The 25,748-nt window shown below is 45.1% G+C and overlaps 1 protein-coding gene and 1 long non-coding RNA gene across 3 annotated transcripts in view; one reads left to right on the top strand and one right to left on the bottom strand.

Annotated features, from left to right (window-relative positions):
* Positions 1 to 24,406, top strand: part of PCYT1B (phosphate cytidylyltransferase 1B, choline) — a gene marked incomplete at its 5' end in the record, with an annotated part of 31,411 nt that extends 7,005 nt beyond the window's left edge. Inside the window, 7 exons of the mRNA XM_082304310.1 lie at positions 5,614 to 5,713; positions 7,184 to 7,300; positions 10,485 to 10,636; positions 11,593 to 11,671; positions 14,913 to 15,055; positions 17,227 to 17,415; positions 23,719 to 24,406. Coding sequence (XP_082160436.1) covers positions 5,614 to 5,713; positions 7,184 to 7,300; positions 10,485 to 10,636; positions 11,593 to 11,671; positions 14,913 to 15,055; positions 17,227 to 17,415; positions 23,719 to 23,925 — 987 coding nt within the window. The 3' untranslated portion in view covers positions 23,926 to 24,406. The remainder of the gene's footprint in view (positions 1 to 5,613; positions 5,714 to 7,183; positions 7,301 to 10,484; positions 10,637 to 11,592; positions 11,672 to 14,912; positions 15,056 to 17,226; positions 17,416 to 23,718) is intronic.
* Positions 14,939 to 23,825, bottom strand: LOC309586801. Of its 2 annotated transcripts, none has more exons than XR_014227441.1 (3): positions 23,668 to 23,825; positions 18,817 to 18,911; positions 14,939 to 15,023 (listed from the first exon to the last, which is right to left on the bottom strand). It is a non-coding gene; the product is annotated as an uncharacterized lncRNA (long non-coding RNA). The 2 variants fall into 2 exon arrangements; XR_014227442.1 differs by lacking the exon at positions 23,668 to 23,825 and adding an exon at positions 19,265 to 19,424.
* Positions 24,407 to 25,748: the final 1,342 nt, after the last annotated feature.

The following is a 25,748-nucleotide window of genomic DNA, read 5'->3' as shown; positions in this document are numbered from 1 at the left end:
ACGCCTAGGCTCACAGGCTGCACGCCGCCTTAGCTGCCGTTTGTTCTTTCCGTGAGTCCTGCCTGGGTCACCTGTAGGCAGTGCTCCTTCCAGCTGTGCCAGGGGAGCGGGCTCAGGTGGGTAAGCTGCCGAGGGTCACGTTGCTTTTCCAGCTGCTGTTCATGGAGATTGAGGTGCTTCCTCGGCAGTTCTTTCGCTTGAGCTCTGCTTGACTTGGGGCCCATCCTACCTCTAGGATGGATTTTATATTCTAAATAATGTGTTCCAGTTCAGTCAAAAGTCATGGCTGTCATGCAGGAATTTTGTCACAAAATTCTTTGGCCTTTTGCAAATATTAGACTAGATTATAGAATAGTTGTTCTAGTTTCATAATCTATGAATCTGTACATATATACATCATTGTGCTGCTTGAGAAGGCAGTGGAAGCTGCTTTTCTTCTATTATATCTTTAATTTGTAATTGCATCTTGCACTTAATAGTTACTGACTTAATACTAATGACAAACAAAGTATGTTTGGTTGAAGATAAAGCCCAGAAAAAGCAACAGAGAATAAGGCAAGTTGGAATGCCTGCAAACAGTTTTGTGGGTTTTTTTTTAAGTTATTATTCTTATTGGGTTAGTTTGCCTTATTTTTAGTTTACATCCACCTCCCTGAGTCAACAGAACTGTGGGAGAACAGGCTAGATTTTCTTTTGATAAATGCATTAATATTGTAACTGCTTGTGAAAAGTTTACCTGGAGGCACCCACCAGTAACATTCAATTACAACTTAATTACTCATAAATTTACCTGTTTGGGTCAAGGTTACCAAAGGGAATACATGAGACAACATGGTTTTCATTTTTCACAATGCTGACTCCCTGAACCTCTAAGAGAAGACCTTGGTAGTCCTTAAGATGGTCTTTCTACTTGCAAAGGGTATTCACACTTCAGAAACTCAGCATGTATTTTTAGTTCCTTCTCAAGAGTTTTGATAGTGTTTTTCCCTTAAATGTCCCTTAAAACTGATGTCAGTGTTTCCTGCTCTGTAATTATTGTTTGCCAACATCAGGAGCAGGTTCCCAAAATAATCTTTCCTCATAGGAGTAGATCTTACCCACGTGATGTGTTCCAGTGAAATCAGTTATCTGTTTTAAATACTGCCTCTGAGATAAAAGGAGATTACAGCATCAGACCGCCCACAGAATTTGCCTACCAGCTTAATTGTTTTATAAGCACAGGCCCAGCCTCCTCTACCAAGTTTTGCCTGTGTAGCTGTACTGGTTCAAGATCTGAAATTTTCTTAGACCTTTGTTGATGCCAGAATCGTTGATGCCGATACAACTATTCTCTCTACCAAGCAAAGAACATTTTTGTCTCTATGTCATGTGGTGAGGGAGGTAGTGTAGCTGTGTGAATCAAAAAAAAAAAAAAAAGGGGGGGGGGCAAAAAAAGGCAAAGAGTAGCTGCTTCTAGTTGCACATGTTGCATGCAATTACCCTGCAGGCAGAGTTATAATGGCAGCTGCACTATGGCATAGGTGGGTCTGCATTTGCCCATTTAAAAAATATTTCCATCTTTCTTGCTGCTATGTACAAAAAGCCCCCCAACAACCATACAGAAAACAAGCAAACAATAACACAACTAATTATTTCCTATTACAGGCTGTAAACAAAAGAGAGGGTGTAGAGGTGCTCATGCTTTTGACCTGTTATTTCAGTGGTATGACTGCCTTTCCTCTACAAATCACTGACCCCTTTCCTTTTAATTCATTGGGAACATAAGCTATAAATGTTTATCTGCTGAGTAGCAGCTAAGTTAAATGGCTACAGTAGCCTAAGAGACTATGAAGAGTGATAATAAAAAGGTGGCATCAAGATACACCTGAAAATAAGCTGCTTCTAGCTGTCATGTAGGGTTTCTTCATAAAACATCCCAGCCACAGAACCAGCTCAGTGCTGCCTACCACACTGTGCTCTCTGGGCTACTGTCTCATTAAATATGGTTGAGGGTTACAAAGACGATACCGGGTGCAAATGGAGCTGTGAGGCATTTGCTAGGAAGCCCCCCTTTACCTGCTTTCCATCTTTTAATTTCCTGAAGTTTATTGAGCATCATTCAGTTATTTTGCAAATCTGTGAGAATGCAAGTAAGACACTGTTTAACAAACTTGTCATAGAATGGCTTTTGTTACGCTAGGGTTATTGGATACGATGCTTTCGCATACATTAATTTTTAGGAAGTGAATTTAATTATAACTGAACGCGGCATCTTCATTCCCAGGAAATAGGACTTGCATTGCAAGGGGTTTTTAACATCTTCTGAAGTAAATATCACTAATGAGTCCTAATATTACAGTGACTCCTCCATTTATGACATGTAATAGGCTTTCTCTAGACACCACATATTAATAATACAGTAACAACGTGGCGTTTGGACTGCTTAAATGAAAGTAAGGTGTCCCTGCTGACACCAGCTGTAAGGTGCTTTTGCCATCAAAGATAACCACCAAGTGTGAGCAGCATGTAAATAATTTTCTATTCCTATCTTCTAAAGCTCTAGAAATTGGAAGAGTTATCAGTTCAAACACTGTATAAGCCACCTTGCAGTTAACAGGGAGGGGCAACAAAAATAATCAAAGTTGTGGACCAGCTTCCATACAAGGAACAAATAAACAAGGTAGAGCTCCTTGGCCTGGAAAACGTGACTGAGGGGAGAAAAGAGAGAGGACTATGAAATCATGAGAGCCAGGGAATAGGTGACTGTGGATTAATTTACTGAAGCTTCCAGGACAAGAATATCAAATAATACAAGGAGGAGGCAGGTGCTGAACAAAAAAAATGAAATAATTCATCACTGAACTCACGTTCAGGCTATAGAGCACCCTGCTACAGGGTGATGCAGATCTCAGAAGCTTACCTTGCTCCAAAGTGTAAGGCTGATTTGACTTGCTTGATTAATCGCGAAATGTAAATGCCTGGAAAATAATGAAGGCACAGATGAAGGGAAAAATCTGTCAGAGAAAGACAGAAGTACATTTGCACAAAGTCTTTGTCGAACCATCTGATTATTGGCAAAACTGTAGTGAACTTCTAAAAGTACTTTAATGGATTAACCAAAATGAAAAAGCTGCTATATAAATTACTTGCTCTCTTCTCCCAATTCTAGTTATTACTGACAAGAAACTGGAAAGAATACAAGTAATTATATACAGACTGAAGGAGGTTTGATAATTTATTTCTGGTTTTTAATAATTTCTTCAAATATTTTATCTTATGCTAGAATATATAAAGCAAGTGGTCTCATCTTATTTTACTCATAAGATGGTTTTGTTAAGCTCAGCAACATTTTTTCTAGTCCAAATAAAATGAAATAGTATTGGATACTCATTGGGAAGCTATTGCTGTATTTCCCTTGATCTGTCAGCACATGGTATTTATGCATTTCTCTATGTGGCTTTGATAGAATATTGCTGATTTTAATCCATTGTATTTAATGTATTTTCATATCCAGTGACTGAGAGGTCACAGAGTAATGGGAATGTTGACAGGTCTGGTTCTAAGCCCTCGGCCATAAAGCGAGCTTTAATGATGAGCGTTTACAAAAGCTGGACCGATGGGAAGCTAATAGAGGTTGTTCTCCATTGAGCGAAGACTGAAAGAAAAATCTTGGTGTTGCAAAGGTGTTTACATGGATAAAAAGCACCACTGTGTTTGCCTGGGGAAAAAAAAATATCTTCCTGCAAACCAGGCCTATTTTCTTCAAATAATCTCCAAGGAAACAGCCTCTGCCAAGCTAGGATCTGATTACCAGTTGCAGGCCTCAGACCATAGCCATTATTGTTTTAACATTTCTGCCTTCCTCTTTATCCCAGCGGGAACCAGGCTGTATGGGCTGCCATGTAACTTGACCTTGCTTCGAGATAAAAAGACAGGTTAGCACACAGCGATCGCAAAGCCAGAAGCAAAAAGACAGTATTTAGAAAATAAAGGAAGGAGCTGGCACGGTGTGATTATGTGTAATGTTCTACGCTGTGCGGCATGGGTGGCCCGATGAACAGCTCCCGTCCATGAAACCCAGACAGAAACTTGGACGTGGTCATAGTTTCTCCATTTCTAACCTTGTCTCTGCAGAGATGCTGTGATTTTCCTCACTAAGATACTAATGATGATGATTTCCTGCAATACTTTTGAGATTATGAAAAAAAGAAAGGAAAAATGGAAGGAGAAAACCAAGAAATCTACATAAAATTTTAGTGCTTTTGGTAAACAAAATGGCTAGTAAATCAGCAGAAAGAGCTGGATTTGAATCTTGAAGTCTTTGTTGCTGTTTTACTACTGTCCTTTGAGCTTTCCATGCAACAAGGCAGTGAGCCCAGAGGTCAGCAGCAATTAGGCATGACGTGTTTTAAAGTATCTCAGGGATGCTAAAGAAAATAAATGCTCAGTGATTAAGCATTCAGCATCTAAAAGCTGAAAAAGAGTGTAAAGGGTAAGACAGATTCTGTTACGATCAACCGTGGGTGCTCAAACTGGTGTGACAACTGTACATCACGCAAGTGGTCACTGTCAAAGCCCGACCAAGCCACTGCTGCAAGGCCACGAGGTCCCAGCTAAATCATGGTGGAGGCAAAGTAAGGGATAGATTTCCTTCGGCTTATCTGAACTACCACCTCATCTCACAAAAACAAAGCAAACCAAAACTCAGCTCATGGTAATTTGCTGTTTCTATGATTTCATAAAGATTTCAAGCCAAGAGCAGTAGAAGCATGTTTTTTCATATCAGACCATATGGCAGATAATAAATATCTGAGGTTCTGATTGCTGATAACTTCCTACATAGGCATGGGCAGAAAAATGCAATTTCTGTAATCAAGTTTCCTGACAGATAATGCCACGTCATTCTTCACACATCCTCAGTCTCTTTCTTAGATCTTTAGGTTATAAGCTCTTCAGAGCAAGTAGCCTTGATGCTCTGATCACAGTTAGAGCATTTTAGTACTATTACAGTATGTGTCAGACCAGAGAAAGGAGTTGCAGCTCAGTTGGCTCTAGTTAGGTGAGCCTTCTGGTTGTAATCTTGGCTTTATTTTGAATGTCTCCTCAAAATTATACAAGGTTCTGGTTAAAGACACAACAAAACAAGCTGTAGTCTCAATCATCTCTACTGATGTCTTGTCAGTGGGAGGAGCTGGTGCTTGGGAGGAGGTGGCCCATTTGCAGCTTTCTAAATCCCAAATAGTTTTTCCAGCTGTATTTACACGTAGCAGAATACATTTTGCATCTTGGGCCTTTGGACTCATTGAGACCAAACCAAGGATTAAGCTGCTTGGGCCATCAAACCTGACTTTGCCCTGCAAAAGAAAAATTATGTACCTGCACCTACCTCAAAAGTGCTTGAGCTTCTCAACAGACAAAGAATCAAGTTGCATGTTGTGTTTGGAAATCTTTATTTTTCTCATCATTTTAACTTGTGTGAATTGTGTATGCTCAGGGGTGACCAAAAAGCAAAAATCTCCGGGGAAAAAACAGCATTAAGCCTGGTTACAGCATCCTGGCACAGTTAAATGGTTCTTTTTTAACTACGTGATGGAAAAAAACAATTTACTTTCTTTGTGTTTTTTCCCCTTCCAGACTCTGACGGCACCTGCTCCATTTGCAGATGAAACAAGCTGTCAGTGCCAAGCCCCCCATGAGAAGCTAACCATTGCGCAAGCCCGCCTGGGAACACCAGGTATGTGTAGAGAGCAACGTCAGCAGGACCATGGGTGCTGGGACCATGGGGCCAAAGCACAGGCTCTCCCTTGCAAACGTCTGTCAATGCTCACTTGTGCCTTCCACTTGGAAGCAGAAGGGCCAGCGAGGTATCTGGTGCTATCAGGTAACAGGGAAGAAACCAGTAACTAGAGGACCGTTAGCTTCTGCTAGAAAAACAACAGGAGAAAACATTTCAAGTTAGAGTCTGATGTTTTCATGGATGTCTGCATGTCAGTTGGAAGGAAGGCTTGCCAGCCCACTCCAGCCAGCCTGAAAACTGTGTTGCGTAGTGGCTACCTCCTGGATTCTCTTCCTGCACTGCCTCTGTATGCTGGAAAACCTCTTCTTTCACTGACGTTTTTGTTGATCGCGTCAGACCTTAAGTGACCTTAAAGGCCATTTGGCCTTTGAAAAGAAACCATGCCCAATTTTGGAACTCTTTATCTGGACATTTTTTCCAGACCTACCTTTGTGATTGGGCTGGGGAAACAGGATGATTTCACATAAAGTCCCAAATACATACTTCAGCCCCCCTAAATTCCAAAAGATCCTTTAAAAAAAGCCTTCGTATACTTATTTCGTATACTAATTTTACGTATTTAAAATAAGCTTTTAAAGTACATACACTTTACAGGGGTAAGCCGCAGCTTTCCAGTCAGCTCTGCAAGGAGCCGTGTTCTCCCTTGGAGCCTTGGATGTCCTGACAGCAGAGACATCTCTCTGTAGCACTGAAGCACAGTCCACGGAGGCTGGAGCTCTGTTGCTCTTATCTCCACTGTCCTTTTGCTTGGAGGTGGCCCAGCTGTCAGGCATGTCATTTGGTAAAGCAAGTCCTTTTTCTATCTGGAGGCTGCTGCTGAAGATGTACAGAAAGCAAGAGTTATAAGGGTGATTGATAGCAGGAGGATGGTGAGAAAAAGAAATGATAGGCTCGTTAGAGAGAAGAAAAGAGCTTGGGGGAAGTATGAAAAAAGGGAAGTGAAGGGTTTATGTGAAACAGGTAAGCAATACATTTTTACAGCAGTAAGCTGTGGAAAAAAGGAAGTCACAGAAAAGAGGGGAGGAAAAGGAGATGATAGGAAAAAATAAGGAAAAAATTGAAAAAATCCAGAAGGCAGAACTGACTAGAAAGTCAGAGAGAAAAGAACAAGACATATGGTGGAACTCTGAATGAGGCAGGAAGATGACATTTTTGCTAAATTAGAATACAGGGATGATGGATGATAATAAATAGGCTAAGTCTGAGAGAAAACAGCAGAGAGTACAGAGAAGAACAAGTAACGAGCAGGATAAAACACTGCGATTTCACCCATGGTGCATTTTGAACATCAGAACTGGGGTAAATCTCCTCAATCATCCTATCTGGGAGCAAAACCCTGTCCAGTAGAATTAAGTGCAACTTGTTTTGGGTCTGAAAAATCACTATTGTGTTTTTCTTTCTCCACAGTTGACAGACCTGTCAGAGTGTATGCAGATGGGATATTTGACCTCTTCCACTCCGGCCATGCTAGAGCTCTTATGCAAGCCAAAACTCTGTTCCCAAATAGCTACTTATTAGTAGGAGGTAAGATCAGAGTTATTTATGGCGCTGGATTTTTGCTTCTGTGCTTCAGTATCAGAGAGTTATTGCTGTGCTTGCACCCCCAGCTGTTTATACACTGTGACTTTGAATGCTACTTTCACTCTGGGGGCTTTCTATAGGCGATTTGCCTTGAATTATGTCTTACAATTGCATCAATTAAAGTAAAAGTCAAATTCTGCCCTCAGCAGCACAGGCACAATTCCCATTCTAGTTAAAGTAGGTGCCTGCATGACTGAGCTTAGAATAGCTCCATATGAATAATTTACCTTTTTCAGTTATTCGCTCAAAATTGTTCAAAGATGGAGATGAGTGAATGAGATCAACTGCTCATTTATTTCTGGCTCCTCGGTCCCTCTGCCAGCCAGGCACAGCCCACGTCCCCTGGCTGCCAGGTCAGTACTATGTGTGCAGACCCAGCCTTCAACATCAGCAGAGAAGCTAAATCCAGCCCATTATCATTGGAGATGCAAATGTAGGTCATGATCTGAACGTAGTTTTCAGCTCACAAGCGTCCCCGGGCAGGTTACTTTCTTATCAGATTTTTGCCATGAATATCTTCTTTTTTTTGCTGTGTGGCTGGCTAGCAGCTGTTCAGCAGTTGGTACGTGCCTGAGGGGTCACTGGAGGCTGGCTGTGTCCTGCCTAGCTGGCTGTGCAAGCCCTGCTCTCGTGCAGCCTCATAAACATGCATTTCAGTTCCAGTTTCCCTGCACCTTTGGGGTTGAGGTGTGCCTCGCATAAACATTTCACAGCAACCTTCAGCTGCTCAAATGCTTACAGCAGTGATGATAAAGCAAATGTGAATGCAACCTTCAGACACTTTGTAAGATACATTATGTTGCATCATCTTTATCCCAAATCAGTTGAAAGGGCAGAAAAAAAGACCCAACACGGAGAAAAAGCAAAATCTCCTTATAAACACACTTTTTGGTTTTACTCTTAAGTTTATGAATTGTGGCAATTCCCATGGAGCTTCCTAGGAGGGAAAGGAGACATCCCTTTGTTATGAAGGAAACATTTAGGACTCTTGTTTTCCTGCTGAGCCAGATAGCTTGCAGAAGAAGCTACTGGAGGTGCAAGACTGTGAGATTTAAAAAAAAATACACGTTATGTAGGTTTTGTTGTTGCTTTTAAAGGAGTGGGGGAGTGTGTCCCAGATCAGGGAAGGAGCTCTGGGGCAAAAGCCTGGCTCCTTTGAAATTCTTGGCATAGCTTCACTTTGCCCTTATTTTTAGAGTGAAGGACAAAGCAGCCAGCACTCATCAGCACCTCTTCCTAGGAAGGCAGTCTGCATCTTAGCATGTTTAAAAAATGGGCACCTTTCCACACCCACATACAATTTGTGCTGCAAAAGCACTGGTGTCATGTGTCTTTGTGGGCACCACAACCAACCCCTTTTATTTCTCGTTGTGAAGACAATTATTTGGAGCTAAGAAATTGTTTTTAATAGATATTTATACCTTCCCAAATCAGTCATTAGAGCAGGATGACAGAATCAAAAGGAAACACAGAGATATTGTGTCTGCACTGTACGTGAACAAATAGTAATCAAAAAATGAAATCAAACCTTTCTACAGAATTCAAGCAAAACTTATTATTTTCCAATAATTTCAGTAGACCCTTTCTTCCAGGAGAGGGTAGCTTTAAGATGGCATAAAGGCTGTAAATAAATATAAATACAATCTCAGAAGGGATCTTTCTACTGAAAATGCTATGATCTCCATTAAATTTCTTGTCAGCAGGCATCAAAAAATGACATAATAGGATAGAGTAGCATTATGCTAGCTGAAATTCATATGTATATTATTATCTGGCTTTGAATTTTGCACAAACTCCAGGGCTATCTAAGCCTTCCTACATTTTTCCTACTTTAAAGGTCCTTAACAACCCTCACAGCAAGAACATCCATTTTAGATCTCAAAAAAGACTGCATCTTTGCCAGCGCCTTGCCTGATAGGTTGATGTTTTCAAATTAGAAAGAAGCAGCAGCTGTAGGGCTGCTCTCACACTTCCCTGCAGCACTAATAATGTTGCATTTATCATCTGTCAAGTACATTCACTATTTGGCCCGGTGTCGCAGGCAAGTGAGATCCAAAGGCACAGGTCTGACCTGTGGTGAAGGACAACCACTGTCAACCCAGCTATAAATGGGTATCAATCACCTTATTGCATGTGGGGTGTCAAATGACTGTTGTAGCTATAATATTGGACAGAGTTACAGTTGCGGGGACAGGCCACTGTGTTTTATGCAACGTTATGTGGGTAGAAAGATAATACCTAACTTTCATAGTCCTCTGGTAGCAAGGGTATTGCTTCCTCTCATTTTAAAAGCAATGTGACAAAGTATTGGTACATCTAGAGTTAAAGATGCGGGATTTCTGGACTTGCCCATTCCACTAGAGCGTACGGCTTCTCCCAGTCCTTTCCATGGGGCTTCCTTCTGCGATTTCCCATTTGAACATGGCACAAGCCTTACTTCTCTTTCTGTGAAACCTGCTGAACTCAAAGCTAAACTCAGGGATAGATTCCTATAAAATCTGCCATGACTTGTTTTCCATCGTGTTTATTTAGTGAGAAACTGTTCTGCTGCGATGTAGAGCTTTGTTGGCAAATTCATCATTTAGAGCATTGTTTACATAAGAACAAAAAGCGGAAACAGGAGGCCCAGAGAGGCTCCATCTTTGGAAACTCAACTGGACATGGCCCTGAGCAACCTGCTGTAGTTGACCCTGCTCTGAGGAGGGGGGTTGGATTAGGTGATGTCCAGTGGTGCCTTCCTGCCTCGACCATTTTTTGTTACGTGACATTTGCGAGTGCTCTGTCATTGCTGACACTGCACTTTCTGATTGTTTTTAAAGCATTGTCCATCACCCCTGAAATTTCACAGCCCATGAAATCCCCACTTATGTGCATATAGTACTGCTTGAGATGTCCCACCATATCTCACTTGGGCTCTGGCTGCAGCTCCAGAAAGGGAAAGGTCTCTCAGAAGTCTGTGGTTGTACCTGCCAATGCTGAGCAGAACTCTTAGATGCCCTGGACCACCCCAAAATTAGCTAAGCTAATAATTAAAAGTGCTTAATGGAATTATCAGGAAATAATTAACTGCTGGTCATGTGAATTTTACCGAGTGTAGAGCCATTTTGTTGATACTTCCATATTTTAGTTTGCAGTGATGATTTAACTCATAAATTCAAAGGCTTCACTGTGATGAATGAAACTGAGCGGTATGAAGCCCTCAGACACTGTCGTTATGTGGATGAGGTCATCAGAGATGCACCATGGACACTGACACCCGAGTTCCTTGAAAAACATAAGGTACATTTCTCCCATTTCCCTCCCTTTCTTCCCCTTCCCCTTTGTAGACTGACAGTTGAGAATAAACAGCAAGCCTGTGAAATTCTATTAGCTGGAGCAAATTATTTAATTCAGTTAATTCTAGTCACTGAAATTAGGTACATGGCATTGCTTGCCTCCATCTTTGTCAGAAAATGTTATATTTGTCTTGCCTTTTTTTTCCGAGGATGCTGAGATGGTTTCTGTAGTGGGATTTTTGAATGGCAAAATAACACTGAAGAATTATTCACAAATTGACTTTCAGGAAAGGAGATCATGAACCAGAAAAGTTATCATGTAGTGACTAAATTCCTGTTAAACTCCTGAATTAAAGGCACATTTCTTATTAACGTCAACAGGTGCAATAATTGGCCAAAAATACGTAAAAATGTGGTGTCCTCTAAAAGGCAGGATAGAATTTCTTACGTGCTATTGACTGTCTTGCGATACATAAAAATCTTAAGAAAAGCTTAATTAACTAAGAAGTATTTTAGTGTCCACATCACTGGGTGACGAATGGACAGCATGACAGTACTAGGTATACATGTATATACACACAGCCCTAAGGAGGCAGAATCAATAATCCTGCCTCCATGGTTTTGAAAGCGAAGGCTTTGCCACTTGACTTAGCTCTTCCAGTAAAAGCAGGAATGGGTGTCTTTTAGGTTTTTCTACGGAATATCACACAGAGCGAGCCAGAGCGATGTGTTAATGGCAGTGCTTCTGGAGACAAGCTTTCTGTTCTTTCGTAATTGATGATACAACACAGCAGTTGTAGGCCTAAATCCAGTGCAATATTCTAGGTGATGGCTTTAGGATGAGAATGTCAAAAGCAAGTCAGCAGAAGTCGAGAAAAGAGATGATCCTCCACAACGATCCCCCCACTGAACAAAAATTCAGTGATGGTGGCATGTGATTCTTCTTCTGTTCACTGGCAGATTGACTTTGTAGCCCACGATGACATCCCATACTCCTCCGCTGGCTCGGATGATGTATACAAACACATAAAGGAGGCAGGTAAGGGCAACTTTACATTTTTAGCACCTTCCTTTTCAGCCTCAGTTCAAATTCCTTTACTGACTTTTGACCACAACTGCTGGGAGAGAATCAGTACAGATAATATCACGTTCTTTTACACCCTAATGGTAGGTACTGCTGACTTCAGCAGAAAGGTTCACTTTGTAAAACCACAAAGGATGTCCTTGGCTGAATTCCTGCCATAACCTCCAGGAAACCATTCAGGTCTGTCACGGAAGAGTCCTATCTGGGTTTTTCAAACAATTTCAGGGTGCTCAACTAAGAGCTCTGAACTGATGAAAACGAGTTCAGTTCCCACAGCAGCCCAGCCAACTTCAGTGGTTTGTTGATAACCGCAAACTGATGACTCCTTGACACAGCCCAGTCCTGAATACGGGCAAGCACAGGCAGCCTTCAGGAGTCATTAGGATCCACTTCTGATTTGCATCGAGGGTTCTTTTTACTACACTGACAGAGAGTTTAAATCAGTACCAGACTGATTCATTTGCCATGACTATTTAGCAGTTTGGTTGACTACCGTATTACATCGAACATGACCATGCTGAAGTCATCAGGAGTTTGTATCCCTTCAGTTCAAGGAAGCTGAATTAAATCTGAGGAGACAATATCAAGCCACTGTGTGCCAGCAGCAGCTGTCCTAACACAGCGAACAGCGCGGGAGGAGGAACCAATCATACCTTTCCTCTCCTGCTCCCTGGAGGTGCTGCCCTGAACACTGGCAAATCCCTCCTCTTCCTGGTCTACATAAACATGTATATTGGAGGCTTAAAAAAGTTCCAGAGCAAATCTGCCTGATGGTAATTTGTCATCCAAAGTGACCTTCTCAAGCTATACAATAACAGCAGTAGACCAGGTATTGACCTGAGCTGAAAGAATAAGCTTTTTATAGCAGGAGTTCTTATCTTTTTCCACTTGCAAACCTCATTGTGGTGTCAGACTCACAACCCTCCTTTGGGAACTGCTGTTTTACAGTTTCAGAGCCAGCCCCAGCTTACTTCACCAGGCCATGGAACAAAGGTCCCTCTGGTAAGGACAGGTCACCAAGGGACATGCAGCATACGTGCTGGCCAGGCAGCTATGCTGCCTTTCTTCTATAAGGTGCTGAGTGCACAGGACAACATGACAGGAGCCCTTGGTGTCACTGCATCGTTACCAGACTGAGCTGGAGACTGCCCAAACCTGGCACATCCTTCTCTGCTGTTGTTGGGCATGGGTGCAGCGCGCACGCGTCCTGACAAGAAATTCAAACTTTGTTTGCAGAATAGAATATGGACTTACAGCTTCAGGGACCTGTGGTCTGTCCCGCATCTGTCACTGCGAGATGCTGGAGAAGTGACTTCAGTCTTGTATGGTTGAATTTTGTTACATATAACCTGGGGATAAAGGTACCTTATTTGTGAAAAGTTTTAAGATCTAGTGCTGTAATGGTCCTAGTCCTCCAGAACAGCATTATTACAATAGTGAATTTCTCCTAGGGTGTTTTGTTTTAAATAGCCCAATGCTGTGGCTGCACTTGTGCATTTTCCTTAGTTCCCGTACTCCCATTTTCCCACATCAGGTTGTTGGGGAGCAGAGAAGCAGATGGGAACTGCAGAGCTCCTTGCGTAGATTCCCATGGGCTCCCATTTCCCCACTCCCTTCAGTGAGCGGGAGGGCGTATGGACAACGGTGAGGTGGGTGACGGTGCACTGACTAAACCTCTGCACATCTGTGAACAGTTAGTTTGGAAAACATGAATCAGTCCAACACATGAAGCATATGAAAGCAAAGTCAGTGACTAAAGGTAATGTTCTTATATATGGGTTTGTGCATCTACTTGAAAACAATTCCACTTTTGGCTTAGCAAGGGTAGGGTTTGGATTTATTCATATATTCTGGTAGCTCCTATCTATAAAGGATTCTGGCTCAAAGTGGTTTTCAGTGCTTCCAAAAATAGTTTCCTGAGTGACTGCTGCAAGCCTGAAAAGCACGATGAGGGAAACCTCTCTGCTCGTGATTAAAATAATCTATTTTTTAGCAGAATATTAATTAGAGAGTGGAAAGAAAAAATCTCCCATAACATTTAGTCACAAGAGGCTGCTAAGCTTCTTGATTCCTTCTCCATATCTTTTTCTAACCCTGTGAAATTAGCTAGCAATGCCTGCCTACTTCAAGTGAACGTGAGGATTAATTTGCCAGCAGCTATACCACCCTTTTAAGACAAAGCACTACTTTGTTTTGCAAAACCATTTCCAGTCATATCTTACATTTCTCTCTCGTCGGCAGCTTGATGTTGCAATTACATATGAGTGACAGTAGTACTTTTTTGTAGCCCTATCTAACTACTAAACCAAGGTGTGCTAGCACTCTGCTATTATTGCCTTTGTGACTTGCTTTAACAGTTCAAGTGATCCTGTCTCGATGAGGAGCAATTAAAAAGCAATATATTCCTCAGGTGTGCTGAGGAAAATACAAGCAGTGTTAATAAATGCCCAGTTTTATTAGGGACGGATCTGTCGGAGCAGGGAGAGTGGTTATACAGCCACTGACGTGGCCAGGTGGACACGAAAAGGAGGCTATGGAAACCGATACCCTCCGTCCCCACGGTATATCTGTGTTTGTTCACACCACCGTTATGCTTCATTTTCCTGTTACAAGCTACCGGCACCTCCAGGGTGGTCTCCAGTTACTGCAGCGGATCTCTTACCCGAAGGCGCTTCCTGGCTTTGGCCAAGGCCGGAGGCTGGTCCGCTGTACTCGGCAGAACACAGACCCTCAGACGGTGCGGCACAGGAGGGGAGGGGAGAGTGGAAATACACAGGAGAGCAGCAAATGGCCTTTCAGTAGCGGGAGTGGAAGCCAACCCCCCGCTCCTTTATATAACATTAAATAAGGGCTACGCTTATGGAAAGAACTGCTCAGTGAATTGTCACAACTGCGAGGTTTAGCCTTCCTGGCTCGGGAGCCCCTGCCAGTCTAATAACTTCCATATCACAGCTGATGCTGTGAAGAGGGCAAGTTTTAGCCTTTCTGAAGAGCTGAGGAAAAATGAACGGTATAGCAACCTAGTGCCTTCCCTAAGCTCACACAGGAGCGCCAGGAAAGAACTAGGAATAAGACAGGCAGAATTGCAAGTCTCTTGCCTTTGGTCAGGCATTTTTGTGTTCGTCCTCAGTTACCTGCCACAGTGCCTGGTCCTACCGTGCTTTCTCAGCAGGCCTTCTTTTCCCGCTTTGCTCAGGAATGTTCGTACCAACGCAGAGAACCGAAGGTATCTCGACATCGGATATCATCACAAGGATCGTCCGGGACTACGACGTGTACGCCCGGCGCAACCTTCAACGAGGATACACTGCCAAAGAGCTGAATGTTAGTTTTATAAATGTAAGTACACCGATCTGCGTTTGCTTCTGAAACACTCTCTCCTAGCACCCCAAATGTTGAGTAAAGGTTAAGAAAGGATATCTTCCTCCTGCTGTTTTTAAAAATAGCTGGGAAGAAGTTAATTTAAAAGAAACCAGTAAGCTGAGGGTGGTTTTAATTGCTCCTGTTAATTAGCAGCTTCATTCCCATCTTATGCTTTCGTGTTTGTGACAAAGCTGCTGCTCCCCCTTCCTCCTTGAGCTGTAGGTGACTTAATGACACACTGGGAAGGAGCCCACCCCCCCACCGCAGGCTTCTCAGCTACTCGCCCGAGACACGATTTCTTTCCTCATTCCCACTGTGAGAAGGCAGCACAGAGAGCAAAGATTTTGATATCCAGACTTTCTCTACAATGTGACGGGATAAAAAACAAAAACCAGAACCCAACCGCTCAACAGTGAGATTAGTAGAGGAAGCTAAAATGGTTTTTAAAAGACAATGAAGTGTGTGAGGAAGTTGGTATGTAAACAATGCTGATCTGATCAGAAGCCACAACAGGTAGGGAAAGAGCGCCATTTGAAAGGATGGCTTAAATTATTCAGCTTCCATGTACAGAACTGCACCTTACCCTCCAGTGAGGAGTAAATACTTAATAGAAATGAAAGTTTACTTTCCTTCATTTTCCATTTCAAGTTTTAAGGCCTCAAGATAACTCACATTACTGAAATGTTTCCTGTGATTGGACTGGCTCACAGGAGGACTTCCCCCTCCTTCCCTGGAGGTGGGAAACCCCCTCGTGAAGGACTGAATTGTGTCATTGCGTGAGGGTTTTGTTTACTTGTTTCTTATTTTGAAGTCTGGCAGATAGATAAATCACAGATCACAGGGCATAAATATTGATTTCACTGTGCTTTTTTTTTCAGTCTTCTACACCCCTAAAAAATCCTGCTTGTAAGTACTCCACCCAGAAGGATCACTATTGCAAATAGCTGTTAAATTAAGGCATGCTGGGTGCCTTGGGGGTTCTCAAATTTATCCTTTAGTGGCTCTAATGTTAAGATACTGTTGCATAAGGTATGCTTCCCCCAGCCTCAGACACTGATGTATCCTGAAGTCCCTCCTGGCATTTGGTTATTTAGCTTATAGTACTTTAAATGCAGAAATACTAATTTGCACCAGAGGCTGTTTGTGTTTCAAAATAAAAAAAAAACAGGATTTTGCCAAGACAGAAAAGCGCTGGTTTCCTCATTAAAGAAAGGCTTGGTCACCTTTTAGGTACAAAGTGAGTTTGGTTTCTTTGGACCTTGAGGATTTAGTTTGGCCTTGTGGCCTGCAAAACCGGTTTTAGTGATTCACGAGCTAGAGTAAAACCCACCTCAGCACTAAACAGTATTTGTTCTAAAGTAAATTCAAGTAAATGAAGTTCACAGGAAATTAAAAGCCTATAGTAACCTGTGCTTCTACAGAGACCATTACACCTTCAAGGGCACAGTGTTAGTTTGCTGTGTGTCCTGTGCATTTGAGGAGCACAGAAGCGTTTCAGGAGAAAAGCCCTCTAACCCTGAAGTATTTTAGAAGCTTGGCCCGACGTTAGCCCCGAACATTATCTTCTCTGTCCCTCTCTTTTTCTGTGTGCCTTAGCAATTAGGAGTTTGGTCTCTTTTCTATCAAGTCTGCTGGCCACAAGGCGCTGGCCTACGCACATCCTTCTGTTGCAGCCAGAAGCTCCTGTATTAGCCAGGCTTGGAGGTGAAGAGAGTTTTCCTTCTGCTCCGCAGAAATCCAACCAAAGAGACATTTTAGTCCAAGTTATCATCCAGGCTGGCAAGTCAGCAGTGGGCTGTGTTTGCTAGAAAACCCAGGGAAATTTGCCTTTCACTTAAGTTTGAGCTGTTAATTTCTCACTTGTAGCCTTCACAAGATTCATATAATTTTCAAAGTGCATTCAGTTTGAAAATATGGAAAGATTCTTGTATTGAATTAAACACAGTAATCACACAAGACGGTCTTTTTGATATGTACCTTCTGCACTTCACTCCACAAATGTTAAATTTGCATTTATAAAAATCATATGGGAATAGTTAACCAAGGCCATATGTATTAGGATGCAATTTTTTTCTTCTTCTCAGCTGTTGGTGGCTAATTATTTCCAAGTTCCTATATATTAATTTCTGTCCACACTTTTAAAACAGGAGAAGAAATACCGCTTTCAAAACCAAGTAGACAAAATGAAAGAAAAAGTCAAGAATGTGGAGGAAAAATCAAAAGAATTCGTTTACAAGGTGGAAGAGAAGAGCCATGACCTCATTCAGAAATGGGAAGAAAAGTCCAGGGAATTTATTGGCAACTTTTTAGAGCTGTTTGGACCCGACGGAGCCTGGGTAGGTATTATGCCATCCCAGGAAGTCTGAGTCGTTTTTATTTATCTTCTGTAATGCAAGATCAAGAGCAGATTCTTTTGCTGCAGTCTTTGTTTTGATAGCCAGCACAGTAGGATAATGCCAGACCTGCTTGCTGAATCCAATAGCGCATGCCAGTACTGCAGCGGGAGGATTTGCCACTTCTGGCTGTTGCTGCTTTGGGATAATTTCTGTCTTTTGTGAAGGTGCGATGCTGAATGTGATACTGCATTCAGTAGAGCTGCATAATAGCAACATACGAGCAAACAGGCTAATACAGTCTGTTCTCCCTGTTAGCACTAAATGGGACCACACAGACATCAGGGAGAAACTATACATTGGAGGTGGCGAGCGAAATAAGGGACACTGAAAAGTTTTTCAATAGTTCTTTTCACACACTGTACTCAGCCACGGAAGATGACAATTTTCTAACTGTAAAAACTACTGATTTAAAGTTCCAAGAAATTATTTTACATGTCAAGTGGCCAGGCTCATCTAACTGACTGCAGAGAAGGTTCAGGTGGAGCTGAAGCACTTTCGAAGCTCTCCTCGGTACGTGCTGGCTCCACAGAGGCCATTTACCAAAGCTCCCCAGGTGCCTTGTAAAGGCAGTTGAGAGTCGGTAACAGCATCCTTCTGGGGAGAAACCCCATGGCCTTACCTGCTCAAACCAAAGTCATGCACTGAATGGGCGGTGAGTTGGTGACACTGCGGAGCCCCAAAAGACTCCTGGCCCCCATCTTTCAGTTCTGATATAGCTTGCCAAACCTTGAGAAACTTTGTTTTCTTGTACTACTTCCCTTTGCTACTTGAAACCAACAGTGAAGCTTATTTTGAATGTAAAAGTTACCATTTTTTTGAATGGACCTTCATAGACCTTCCCGTTGGGAGTCAGTCCTTTTCCAACAAGCTCTCTGTGCGGCTGTGTGCTGGTGAAAGCCCAGGCCCCAGCCAGACCCTTCAGCACAGGCATCGTCTCGGACTTGCTGCACAGTTGCAAGCTCCAAGTGAAGCTTTTGCTCAGTCCGAGGAGATGTGAGCAAGCACGGAGGAGAGCAGCAAGCAGTGCAGGGTGAATTGAGGGGAGCAGAGTAAGAGCTAGACAAGTAATCCCGCAGAACAGCAGGATGCTTCAGAGGTACCTTTTCAGACCGTGGCGCGCAGATGGTCAGGCAGCGCCCTCCTCGCTTGAAAGCAAACCCTTTGCAAGAGGCTTGCGCAAAGCTTTAACTGCTCATGGATTACAGTTTGAGGCAAAATATCAATAGAGGCAGCAAGCCAGAAAAGACAGTTTAGGATTAGCATAAAGCAGATACTATTGGAATATTTTTAAAGAGCCAATACACACATAATGTTCTCTCACGTCGCTTTATCAGTTCATACCTGAACAACTTCCCGTCATGAAAGGTACCTTCTGTTGAAAGGATCTCAGCAGAGTTTCTGCTTATAAACAAACCCTCAGGAAAATTCACAGACCCCTGGTGAATTAAAAGTAGCCCACATCACAGCCATGTCACAACTCAGTGCCACCAAAACCATAGTACCTGCCTCTTACTGGAGTTCTCATCTTTTCTCTGCCATGACTTGCCATGTTGATTACCACTCAGTTGATAAAAGCCTAAAATTAGGCTGTGAAGGCTCCAGAACAGACTGCATCTTTTATAATCTCCTTACAGCTACGTCTGTCCCATGCAAAGGCAGGTGCTCTCTGAATAACACCGATCCCAGCCATATAAACAAATAGCTTATTTAGCAATTTGTTCATTGACAGTATCATTTTCCCTGGGGAAGGGAAGAGGGTAAACTCTTCTGATGAAAAGCCCAGGTTTACCTGCATTGACCATATCCACGTGAAGAGTGCTTCCTCTGTAAGTTATTCTCTATCGAGCTTGGCGAGTGTTCCCCGTATGGGGTGGTCCTGTGGCCATAGGTGCTGAATAAATAAAACTAATGCTAACAGAGCATGTGAAACCCACAGGAGGCGAGATGAGTTTGGCTGTGCAGAGAGAGGAAAAGAATTTCAAAGCCTTGATCCCATTCCCTGCCTCTACCCACTCAACACTGCACGCTAACGGCATTTTTTAGAAACCTTTGCTCATGAAACATTTTACCAAATTTGAGCAGAGAAAAGCTGCTCCACAAAGGTCTTTGAGGGGGGTGGAGGTTGCCTCCTGGTTACCGAGTTAGTGTCCCAACCACAGCGTAGGAAATCTGGTGCAACCACAGAGACCTTTGCTAAGAACGAGACTGAAATCTCCGTGCAGTGTTGCAGGAAAAGCGTCAGTGACAGCAAGCTGAGAGGTGGTGTGGCTTTTTTAAAATCAGTTTGAGCCTTGCAACGGGAAAGACTTTTAAAATAATGATAACTTGCTATTAGTGTCAAAACTGTTATTAACATTAATTTGCCTTATCACTGTTAGTTAGATGTTGCTTTTAATGTTGACATTAAAAGTAGAGGAATCGTCATGGGCATGCTAGATTCCTAGATCAGTAATTTGCATGCCATTAATATGCTATTATTATTTCACAAATAATTATTATAATACGCTTTATGCTAGCATCAATTTTCTAAAAGTAAGGGCCATGTAACCCACAAAACCCTCCCCCGTTTCTGAAAAAGGTCAAAATGTCAGTTTTGAAATGTCAAGATGTCTATAATTCATGGGCAATTTTGCCCACCTGTGCAATCCCTGTATGTATTTTTTCTGCGAGAGAGTCACCGAGGGGTCAGAAACAACGATTAATGTGGCATGAAACTTTTGTCCTGGCTTGAGAGAGGACCACCGCGCAGCCCGGCACGGAGGCCCTAACGGCAGAGACGCCGCTCCACAGAAGTGGAAAGCAGCGGGGTTCATTCCAGCTCCTCTCAGACACGCACGAGCAGGCAGCTGCGCTTCAGGTCAGCGGGGAGAAAGCAAGGCTGACAGAGCAGGGTTTCCATGCTAATCTCCCTCTCGGAGGAGACGAGGTGTCCCTCCAAAGGGCCCGTTTCCCTCAGCGCACAGAGGGAGTCGGGGATGGCCACAGAGGGAAATGGCTGTGTCACATCAGATGTCTGCGAAGGCTCAGGGGAATCTTACAGATTGTGACTGGAACCCAAGGCCGGCGTTTAGGCCATGCTGTGCGTCCGCAGCCTGGACCTGAGCACGGCCTTGAAAGAATCGGCAGCTCAAAAGCAGCAGTCCTCCATAATGCCCAACTGGCGCTTGTTTTGTGGAGCAAAGGAATATCAACATATAGGCAATAACATTCAGAAACAAGCAAAATATTTTTGCCCAGTAGAAAGTTTGCTGAAAGCAAAGTGTTATCTCCCTAAACTGGTTGGGTGTACCTGAACTTGCTTTGACCAAGGCTTTGAAATTATTTTCCCACCTCTGGTAGAGGTCCAGAGCGCATCCAGCCTCGTCTAACCCCCTGCACTTCAAGGGAGCCATTAACACTTGTTCTACTTCTTCAGCACCCAACGGCCCGAGGAGCACCCCCCTGTTAGGAAGACCTTGCCTGCGAAGGGCATGACTTACTGACCCTGCTGGAGTACAGCTGGAGGGGAAGAGTCATTCTGGAGGCAGGTGAATTACACCACCACCTCCTCCTGCAGCAGTTGCGGTTTTAGCCAGCAACTAACGCAGGAGGCAGGAGGCAATTCGGACTGGCTGGGCACTTACCCTGCTGAAGGCGTGAGTGCAGCGGCTTGTTCAAGCAACAAACTCTTTGCTGAAGCAGGAACTGGGAAGCAGGCGTCCTACAGCCTGGCTGAGGGCCTTAGCAGGAAGGTGGGGTTCTCCTTTCCATCCCTGGCCTGTGTGGCCCAAGGTACAGTCGAGTACCCCTACTCTACTCTGCTCTGGTGAGACCCCACCTGCAGTACGGCATCCAGCTCTGGGGTCCTCAGCACAGGAAGGACATGGACCTGTTGGAGCGAGTCCAGAGGAGGGCCACAAAAATGATCAGAGGGATGGAACACCTCTCCTGTGAGGACAGGCTGAGAGAGTTGGGGTTGTTCAGCCTGGAGAAGAGAAGGCTCTGGGGAGACCTTATTGCAGCCTTTCAGTACTTAAAAGGGGCTTATAAGGAAGATGGGCACAGGCTTTTTAGCAGGACCTGCTGCGACAGGACAAGGGGTAATGGTTTTAAACCAAAGGAGGGTAGATTCAGACTAGATATAATGAAGAATTTTTTTATGATGAGGGTGGTGAAACACTGGATGAGGTTGCCCAGAGAGGTGGGAGACGCCCCATCCCTGGAAACACTCAAGGCCAGGCTGGATGGGGCTCTGAGCAACCTGATCTTGTTGAAGATGTCCCTGCTCACTGCAGGGGGGTTGGACTAGATGGCCTTCAAAGGTCCCTTCCAACCCAAAGCATTCTGTGATTCTGCCACGTGGGATACCAGCCAAGCTGGGACACTTTGATCTCCCCCAGCACCAGTACAACACCATGAACCACTGCAACGTCGCTGAGCTTTTTGAAGTGGCTGGTGAGGTGCCAGGGCTGGAGGGAGTCAGTGTTTTGCTTGGCCAGGAAAAAGATATTTCATATCAAACATCATTTTTTTGTTGGGGGTTATCTTCAGTGAGAGGATGAAACAGGCTAAGTCAAGCCAACAAAACCTCAATTTCTGTGATCTAAAGAGCAATTTTGCACTCCTACCACTGAATTTCAACAAGCTCCGGGGCTTTGCCAGCCCTGGTGACATCCTCACGGCTCTCAGCAGCAGAAACCCTCCCCCACCCGAATGCTTCCTGGCAGCGTTTATCAGGAGCAACCACCATCTGCTAACTGTTGAGATTTTAGGAAGTCTGGACTATTTTGGACCTAGCAGTAGTGCAGGGGTAGGTTACACGCCGTGCGTCTTTATGCATGAGAGCGTGGCTAAGCGTGGCTCCGGGCAGGAACCGTTCTGTCATGCTGCACTGCAGCGACATCCAGGCTCTAAAACTAAGTCAATAAAGGCCCATGTGATAAAGATATAAATTGGGTGAGGGAGCCCACAGAGGAACAGTTAAGCTTGGTATTTGTGCTCGATCGTTAACCCCCGGGATTAGCAAACACCAGAAACCTGATGGGAAAACCTAGCGTTTGCCCCTCTGCTGTCAGGGAATACTGTGTTTCAGAGAGGAGGAGGAAGAGCACGACAGGCAGGCACATGCTCCTTGGCTGGGAGGAAGGTCACCGCAGAGCAGGGCCGCTGCAGGGGGAAGGGGAGGAGGAACAAAACAAAAAACTCAAGCTGAGAAAGTCTGTGGGCCGCAGCTGCCCAAGCAGGCAAACCCAGAACGCATTCTGCAGAAGTGTTTTGCTCTCGGACCTGAGCAGCAACTTAACTTTGTCCGGGCTGGCTCTTCCATTCCAGCCGAGCATCGCCTGCGATCCAGCCCCTAGTACTCCAGCCAAGGTTGGGACTTCTTGTTCCCCATCCCCAGGAGGAGCAGCAAGGCACTCGCCTTTGGCATTTTCCACATGAAGCCTGCAGCAGCCACTCAGTGCGTGCCCCATCTCCTGTAAGCCAGCCTGGCAGCCCTACGCAAGGCCACGTAGGCGCTAACAAGTAGCAGCATTTGCCTTAGTGTAGCAGACTGCTTGACTCGAAAGGGGGTCTCTTCTACCCTACTGGCGCTGGCAGGCCTCTACTCAGCTTTACAAAGCAAAAATGACAATAAAGCCCAAAGCAGAACATAGAGCCTGCACGTGTTTCTCTTTTCCACAAAGACGCCTGAATTCTGACATTCCAACCCCCAATTTAAGGATTTGGGTGGTGCCTGCTCCCGGGAGCTGGGGAGGTGGCTGCCAGTATTCGGCAGGCACTGGGCTGCCTCCTTTGGGAAGGGAAGGAGGAAAAATGGCTGGGCCAGCCAGGAAGCTCAGCAGGAGACGGGTGGTCCATCCATCCCAGCACGCTAAAAGGGAAGGGTCCTGGGAACAAGGAACATTGGGAGTTCAGGCAGAAAACTGACTTTTTGAGACAGAGCGTGATCAACACATACAAAAAATGCAAAGGGAGTTCCCCCTAGCTGGCTTAGGACAATACACACAGTATTCTCACACTAGGGGTGTCCTCACTAAGAAAAAACCTCATCATGTAAAAAACAGGTTATTGCGAACACAGTAGAACAGGCAAAGGCTAAGTGCGGGCCGAACTGGCCATGCTTCGGAGCAGAAGTCTGTCCTCTGTCTCCCTGCTCTCTCCCAGGTGAGAGGACAGCGCAGCCCAGCCCCTGCTCGCCCACAGGCATACCTTCCCCTCTGTGCATTACTCAAAGAGCATCTTTTCGCCTTGCTTTTGCAGAAGCAGATGTTCCAGGAACGAAGCGGCCGAATGCTCCAGGCTTTTTCTCCCCGGCAGAGCCCGAACAGCAGTCCTACGCGAGGCCGTTCTCCATCCCGTTCTCCATCTCCACCCTGGGTCTTCAATAAAGCCTCCCCTCCCTCTTCTCCAAAAGCTGCGTCTGCCTCCCTCAGCAGCATGAGCGAGGGAGACGAGGATGAAAAGTAAAATAAAGATATATTTTTTTAACCATGAGACAGAAGAACAAGCTATGAACTCAACCGCTGGATGGGGAGAAGCGTGAGGAACATCTGGGGTATCTCTGACAGCAGGGAATGTGCTCTGGGAGAAGATGCTGAAAACGGACTGGAGCACAGCAAGCGAGATCTCAGGAAGAGCTTATCCCATCCCCACTCCCTGGCGGTGCCTGGAGGCCCGGCCAGCAGTGCTTGCCAGACACAGTACCGAGGACTGACAGAAAAACATACACCTTTGTGCAAGTTCCTGTCCATGCGTTGCTGCTTGCAGCTGCCGCGGCCAGGCCGGGTCGGGGGGGAACTCTGCACCGAGTGGGGCTGGCGGGAGGAGCCCCGTCGGCTCCCGGTGTGGACCCGGCACGCAGGCATGCGACGGCTGCGGCCCGCAGAGGGAGAAGATGCAGTTGTACCGGACCCTGCTAACCTCGAGCTCTTCTGGCACGTGAAGGAATGGCACTGCTGCAGCAAATACATGCAGAAATGGGAAATAAAATTTTACTTTTTTGCTTTTTGAATGAAATCTGCCCCAGACCCCAAACCATGCCGGCGAAATGGAGAGCTCTCCAGCTGACTTGCTGGAAATCCCTTTAATATATTCAAGCTATTGAATGCTGCTTGTTGACCAAGCCTCTGTAGGGGGTGTATGTAAAGAGCCAGGCTGTACCTGCTTTATCAAATCGCTCTCCGTGTTCCTAGTGCCTGAACAGCTACCTGATAACTTGTTTTGCTCCCTGGCTTTGCACTTTGGAGGCAAGAAAGTAAATGAAAAGACAGCCCTAGCTGGAATGTGTTGTTGTAGGAAATAGATAGTTGAAGAGATTGGTGATTTTTACTGGTGAATTCTAAAACACACACGTGGGATCCCAAGGCCTCGGGACGTGGCCTCCTAGGAGACCCTGCTGCTCCCTGCTACGTATCGCCAAACGACGAGCACAACGGTGCTGCTGTCCTCACGTGCTACTCAGCTGGTTAAACAGTTTCTCATCACACTCTAAACAAGATGTGTTCATGGACACCCTGCCCCACAGGGGTCTCGAGGCTGTTCCTCTACCCTAATGTGGAAAAAAAAGCTGGAAAAAACAATGGAAACCTTTTAAACAGGATTAGGCGTGGGGATTTTCTTTCTCCGTCCATGACACCCGTACAGCCCCAAGCAGAACCACAGAAAGGGTGGCACAAGTGAAGCCTTCCCCTCCCCTCGAAGCGGTAGCTGATCTCCTTCCAGCTTGGCAAAGCCAGACCTGCCCGATGCCAGGCTCCACCACTCCGCCCCGCAGCTGGCGCCTGGTGAGGGGGCTGCCGACTCGCAGGATTTCTGACCCCCAGGCCCCACGGCTGCCCTGCCCCACAGCTCAGAAAGCCACAGAAACACCAGCCCGCATCACTGTGGTAGGCCTGCGAAACAACGATGCGATTTTGCTCCCAGGCTCGCCTGGGGAAGCCTGCCTCAGTGCACGGGCCCGTTCGAGGCCCTCCAGCCCAGCACCAGCTTTGGTGCCAGGCCAGCGAGGTAAAGGGTGCCGCCGCCTGCCCGTCCCACCGGCAGCCTGCCGGGCACAGGCCCCGGGCAGCCTGGGCAGCGGGTTGCAGCAGAGAAATGGCCACTGTGCCACTGCTCCCTGGAGTTGCAAACCCGTCAGGACGTGCAGCCCGCTGCGGGCAGCACCAGTCAGCACTTTGCTGGTTCCCTGCGCAGGCAGCACGGGAAACACTGGGAGAGGGAGGGCTCTGAGCGGCTCTTGGAGTAAAAAACTGTGAAGGAACAAGACACCCGAGCGCTTGAGCACGTGGCGT

The sequence above is a fragment of the Platalea leucorodia genome (genome assembly GCF_965183815.1).
Source record: "Platalea leucorodia genome assembly, chromosome: 2".
NCBI lineage: Eukaryota > Metazoa > Chordata > Aves > Pelecaniformes > Threskiornithidae > Platalea > Platalea leucorodia.
The sequence above is the reverse complement of the archived record's forward strand: the minus strand, read 5'-3'. Positions and strand labels throughout refer to the sequence as shown.